Here is a 6,317-nt window from a genome sequence, read left to right as displayed (position 1 = left end):
TGTTATACTGAAAGATGTGCATGGCTGCCATCAACTGGGTCTAGGAACACAGACAACCATGGACCTTGTTAAAGCCAATGGGTGCTGAGCTCACCCACGCTGACAGCAAGAGCAGGCAGACCTCTTTAGGGAGGAGAAACAGCTGAGGGTGGCGGGGGAACCGCCCAAGGCATGAAGCTGTGTGGCAGGTGGCAGCAAACCCATATGGACTGAGGGAGTCTCCCTGCCTGCCAATGCAAGGACTAGGAGACCTGGGGTCAGCTGTGTTTTCAGGAGGCAGGAGGGCAAGAAACAGAGCAGACAAGAAGACTGGAGAGAGGGAAAGTCTAAAGGAGCAGCTGAAAGCCCGGTAGCAGACCCTGGTAGAAACCTGAAGAGAGGATTTTGGGTCCTGGGTATGGGCTGCAAGGAGCATTTTTGGTGCTGTGAGCAAAATAAATTATTTCATGCTGTTTGATTCCTTGTGTGTTCGCAGACACAGGACTTGCGACAGTCTTTGTAAATCAACAGACCTGCAGCCACGGAATACCTGACTGCTAGCAGTTGCTGCTCCCAGCTGGAATGCCCTGGGGGCCCCCAAACTTGGACTAGCCCCAAACGTTGTACTGTAGGGGGCTCCCCTGGGGTGGTCTCTGGCGAGAACTGCTCTCAGAACGGCTCAGCTGTGTCCTCCACTGCTGGGAAGGGCAGGAGAGTCCCCTGGGAAATAGTCACTTTAGGGAGGTGGGGGAACCCCCCATCCGTTGAAATGGCTCAGCCTGTGCATTTGGAGCCCCATCCAGGGCCTCTGTTTAAATCAATGGGAAGGCTCCCAGGGGCTGCAAAGGGTGTCTGTATGATCCGCCCCAGACACTGGCATGTCCTGGGCAGCGCTGGCTGGGCTTCCGGGTGTAATCTGGGCAATGTGGTCTCTCGCTCCTGCGACAAACAGAAGACTGTGAAAGGCAGCGAGGTGGTTTCCTGTCTGAGGGTGGGGAAGGAGTTAGTAGACTCACAGGAACAGTCTCTGCAGGTTCAGCACAGTATAAGAGAGTGAGTTCCTTGGTCTGAGTTTCACTCTGAGCTTCCCAGGGCCATCCAGCCTTTGGACCTGCAGGTACAGTCACATCTTTAACTCTTTGGGTCAAGTCCATCCCTGGGGTAAGCCCCCTGGGGGGAAGCATGGCGACAGGTCAACCTTGTCTCTTCACTCAGATCTAGGGTTTTAAGAGTGGCTCGTGATTTGAGGGCCACGATTTTTGGAGACCCGACTGAAAAGAACTGAAAGGGGTCAGCTCTTCAGGGGTGGGAGGCTCTAAAGGTGTCTCAAGTTACACTGCTAAAAATCACTCCTGACTTCTCAAAATTTAGTCCTAAGGAAATGAAACACGTCTGTATTTTAACTTCAAAAAGAAACAAAGAGAAGTTTTTGCCCAACTCTTTCCCCAGCCTGTAAAGGTCTTTGCTTGTTTACAAGAGTTCCTCCTCTCTGGATACCCATCCCTCTCCTGAGGTGGCTCAGGGGAGTCTCCATAAATGACCCCAATCACCTTGGAACAAGGGAGCCAGGGCAGACATTTCTCTTGGTTGGTGTTGAGATTCTTGTGGAATTTTCTTCCTGTCCCCCAGGTGAAGATGACATTTTTGCTGATCACCGTGACTTACCTTTGCGCTCACACATTGATGGACATCCCTCAGGTAACTCAATCTATGCTGTAATGTTGGTGAGACCTAATGCTGTCTAGTTATGTATCTTTGTGCTGACCCTAGTACCTGACAACTTTCCATTTAAAAGGATTTGGCAATTGTGAGGTTCCTTGGGGGACTTCCTGGAGTCTCTGGCTCCTCTCTCTTCTGGGGTTATAGAAAACTCTGTTTGGATCAGGGTTTTCTCTTGGTTTATTTGTGGGAGGAGCACTGGAGGAGGTAGAATGGGCTGGCTGATGCTGGGAATGTTGTCCTGGGTTTGGTGGAGAAGTTCTGTCCAAGAGGAAGGTATGTCTGTGTTTCCTAATGGTGGTCAGACCTGGATTAGTCTAGCCTCCTCTGGAACCTCACTGCAGAGCAGATGCCCTCACCTGGGAAATGCTTTGTACCAGGAATTAAATTTAGCTGGGGCTGTCGGGGCTGGAGCTGTGGTCAATATTTTCAAACCCGTAGGAGCCTTGGCATGCCCCGTGGAGCTGAAACGCTGAGCCCCAGTGTCCCAGCACCCCCACCACCACAGGGCTGAAGCCTCAAACCCCAGTGACCCCCCCACACTGTGGGGCTAAAGTCCCAGAGCCCCACCACCACATGGCTTAAGCCTTGAGTCCTGGCGCCCCCCTGTAGGACCCTGAGACTCCCCACCCCGCAGCTGAAGCCCGGAGTCCCAGATGGGGGTAGGGCATGGGGGGCTCCAGGAAAGTCTCTGAGAATTTAAGCTTTTCTTTGTGCCCGGATCTCATGCACTTTGTATTCTGCTGCGACTAATGAATCTCTCAACAGAAATACTATGTGTGTGGCGGGGGTGGGGAGGTTAAGGGGGACACACTTTCTCTCTCACACTCTTGAGCCTTGTATTTTCAGAATTTCCCAAGTATAAACAAGGCTAATGAGTAGGGCCCTACCAAATTCACAGTCCGTTTTGGTCAATTTCACGGTCCTAGAATTTAAAAAGTCGTAAATTTCATGATATCAGCTATTTAAATCTGAAATTTCATGGTGTTGTAATTGTTGGGGTCCTGACCCATAAAGGAGTTTTGGGGGGTTTGCAAGGTTATTATAGGGGGTGTTGCGGTGCTGCTACCCTTACTTCTGTGCTGCTGCTGGTGGCGGTGCTGCCTTCAGAACTGGGCATTTGGAGAGCAGTGGCTGCTGGCCGGGAGTCCAGCTCTGAAGGCAGCAGAGAAGTAAGGGTGGCAATATTGCGCCCCCCCTAAAATAACCTTGTGACCGCTGGCAACTCCCTTTTGGGTCAGGACCCCCAGTTTGAGAAAACTAGTCTCCCCTGTGAAATCTGTATGGTATAGGGTAAAAGCACAAAAAAGATCAGATTTCATGGGGAGAGACCAGATTTCACAGTCCGTGACCCTTTTTTCATGGCTATGAAGTTGGTAGGGCCCTGCTTATGAGTTTGTTCGATAAGGGTCTCTCTCTCTCTCTCTCTCTCTCTCTCTCTCTCTCTCTCTCTCTCGCCTTGTTTATACCAGGGAAATTCAGAAAAAATGTCTCATGGTGCCTGGCCCAGCCCAGTTCCACTGGTGCTAGCCATGCTGGGAGCCTGGCAGCCATCCACCCCCAGTGTTTGATATGCTGTGTCATTCCAGGTGAATTGCCAGCCGGTGCTGGACATGGCATACGATGCTTTTGATGACCAGTATATCGGCTGCACAGAAGTAATGGAAAATATAATCAAGTCTAAACTGCTGCGGCAAGAGAAATCAACGCACAAGGTGTTTAGCAAAAGCTGGGAAGCTGCGAAAAAACAATGGAATAATAAGAAGAAAAATCTCTCTCTGCCTATAGGATTTAAGGATGAGAATGGAATAGCAGTCCTGGCCTATACCAGCGGAGGTAAGATACCTTTGTACCAGGAATTCAACAAAGCTGTGAGAGAGGCTGGTAAATCCCGAGCTTATTATCTCAAACATTTCCCATTCAAAGCCCTTCATTTTTATTTGACCAGAGCGTTGCAGCTCCTGAAGGGAGACTGTGCTAAGATGTACGAGCTGGAGGTGTACCGGGGAGTCCATTCTCTCCACTACAAACCCAATGACATAGGTGACATGGTCCGATTTGGGACATTTACTTCGTCATCTTCAGACTGGGACGTAGCTCAGAGATTTGGCTCGGCCACATTCTTCACCATCCGGACGTGCTTCGGGGTCCCCATCACAAACATCTCTTATATCCCAGATGAGGAAGAAGTGCTGATTCCAGTCTATGAGAGATTTAGGGTGTCCCACTTCATCCAGGACAAGAACAGCAACATGTTTGTCCTCCACAGCACAAACCGGACCTTCAGCCTTTACAACTGCGCCTACATAGAAGGTCAGTAGGAGACTTTGGGTCCAATTCTCCCCACCCTGGGTTGTCACTTCAGTGGTGTCATCTCTTGGGGTATTTTTATCACAAGTCTCATGCTAGTTGGGTTTCTTCTTAAAGCCCTTGCTCCTGGAATCAGGTTATTCTGGGACAATCTCAGGTGGTGCAAAAGGTGGCGGCCAGCAGAGAATTTCTCTTGCTGGTGTAAGGGCAGTATTAGATGCTCCTGTGTCAGCTACTCCCACCCCACATCTGCTGGGTGGGTGAGGTTTCTGAGGGCAGTGAGGGGGCAGGGCAGAGAAGAACAAGCATGGGGGGGTGATGAATGTCCCTCAGCCATCACTAAGCCATCTCCCATTCTGGTGCTAGGCAAGCTGGGAGACAGGCTGGACATGTTTTAGAATTGACTGGGCAATTCATGAAGAGGCCTTTCTAACTCCTGGAGCCAGGCTGGGAAGAGATTTGTTACTGCCTGGGCAAGAAGAAGAAAGTTATGATCTGTATTCTAGTAGTGCATAGTGTGAGACCAGGCCTGGTTGTGCTATAAAACACAGAGCCTTGCCCTGAACATCTCTGTCTAAATGGACAAAACAGACAACAGGTGGGAGAAAGGAAGGATCCTTGCTCCTCTGTTACCAATGGGAAATGGAAGCACCAGCTAGATGAAGTGACCTAGCCATGATCACCCAGGGAGTCCGCTGCAGGGCCAGGGACTGAACCCAGATCTCCTGAGCACCCACCCATAGTCTTAGCCACACGCCCATTTTTCTGTTCGTCTGCTGGGCTAATGGAGCGTGTCGATGCTGCAGCACGTGGTGACATCTCTCCGACGGGGTTAGACAGGAAACCCCTGTGTGGCTTTTTCTGCTCTCTCAAAGGGCATTGCGGTTCTCCTCATATACACAGCAGCAGTAATCCACTGCTCTCCTACCACACCTTCCTTGCAAGGATTCAGCGCATCCCGGCAGCATCCCAGGGATGTAGGCAGAACCCGCATTGCACAGGTGTGGGAACTGCAGGTCGCTAATCAATGGCAGAGATGGTGACTCCCAGCCTCATGCCTTCACCACAAACAATAACCCTTTCTCAGCGGTTGAGCTGTTCCTTATATCCCTGAAAAAAGACATGGGCACTTCCGGTATCTTCAGCATGCTGCTCTCCAATGTCCGGCTTGTTCTAGCTCTCACTTACCGAGTGAACCTCAGTTACCATTTTACTGTGAATGCAACCCGTCAGGTTGGCAGGGGAGCTGCTGTCTCTGGGGCGTTCTGTCCCAAGGGGTTTCCCAATGAGGTCACTAAGCAGGCTGAGTCTATGGCCACCCAGAGGATTCAGGGGGCGGGGGCAAAGCAATTTCGGGGACCCCTTCCATAAGAAAAAGTTGCAATACTATAGAATACTATATTCTCATGGGGTTCCCTGCAGGGCCCGGGGCCTGGGGCAAATTGTCCCATTTTCCCCCCACGGATGACCCTGGCTGAGTCAGACTGCAATTAACACAGGCCTCTCTTTGCGTTCCAGGAAAGAAAGGGCGACGGTGGGCCTAGTGCTGCGAAGGATTTCAGGCAGAATCTGACATCCGGAGCACTTCGGCCTGGATATGCTGAAGCAGAAACCATGTGAAATGTTGCTTTGCTCTTTTTCGGTCCCTTGTGCAGCCCACTTATGTTCCAATATGCTATTAAACAGCCAGGGCTTGATGGGTAGTAAGCTGACCTTCCCCAGCTTGGGAACTTGCAGCCTGCCAATGATTTGTCAACACATCACCACTAGAGGGCATGGGAAATCTTCCGCTGGATTTGCTTTCTGCATTTACAGACAAAGCCTCCTACTTGGTGGTATTTACTATGCGTCCATCTCATGTTATAGTTCACTCTGAACCCCCGCTTTGTGTCATCTGGGCTGCAGACATGAGCAGCTGCTGTGCTGAGCTGATGTTTGATGCCACTTATTTAATAAATTTGCTGTAATTAATGACACCCTTGTCATTAACAGATAGCTAAGGGTTAATGTCTCTTTCACCTATAAAAGGGTTAACAAGCAGTGACCTAAAACACCTGACCAGAGGACCAATCAGAAAACAAGATTTTTTTCAAATCTGGGTGGAGGGAAGGTTTGGGTGTGAGTTCTTTGTTATTTGTTGTGTGTCTGTTCCCTCTCTCGGCTCTGAGAGTGATCTCTCTCTATCTCCAGCTTTCTAATCTTCTGTTTCCAGGTTGTAAGTACAAGAATAGTAAGACAATAGGTTTATATTGTTTTTTTGTATTTACATGTGTGTAGTTGCTGGAATGTTTAAATTGTATTATTTTTGG

General features: G+C 49.9%; 1 protein-coding gene across 3 annotated transcripts; it reads left to right on the top strand.

Moving 5' to 3' along the window:
• Positions 1–826: 826 nt before the first annotated feature.
• Positions 827–6,068, top strand: LOC115648475 (ecto-ADP-ribosyltransferase 5-like). Of its 3 annotated transcripts, XM_030556166.1 has the most exons (5): positions 827–1,096; positions 1,609–1,677; positions 3,288–3,534; positions 3,877–4,011; positions 5,527–6,068. In XM_030556166.1, exons 2-5 carry the CDS (start codon positions 1,615–1,617, stop codon positions 5,550–5,552), a joined length of 471 nt encoding a protein of 156 aa, XP_030412026.1. In that variant the 5' UTR covers positions 827–1,096; positions 1,609–1,614; the 3' UTR covers positions 5,553–6,068. The 3 variants fall into 3 exon arrangements, with proteins under 3 accessions (XP_030412026.1, XP_030412017.1, XP_030412010.1); XM_030556157.1 differs by having other exon boundaries at positions 3,288–4,011; XM_030556150.1 differs by lacking the exon at positions 827–1,096 and having other exon boundaries at positions 1,516–1,677; positions 3,288–4,011.
• Positions 6,069–6,317: the final 249 nt, after the last annotated feature.

This window comes from Gopherus evgoodei, chromosome 1, assembly GCF_007399415.2.
Source record: "Gopherus evgoodei ecotype Sinaloan lineage chromosome 1, rGopEvg1_v1.p, whole genome shotgun sequence".
NCBI lineage: Eukaryota > Metazoa > Chordata > Testudines > Testudinidae > Gopherus > Gopherus evgoodei.
Note: the sequence above shows the minus strand (reverse complement) of the source record. Positions and strands in the feature narration are given on the sequence as shown.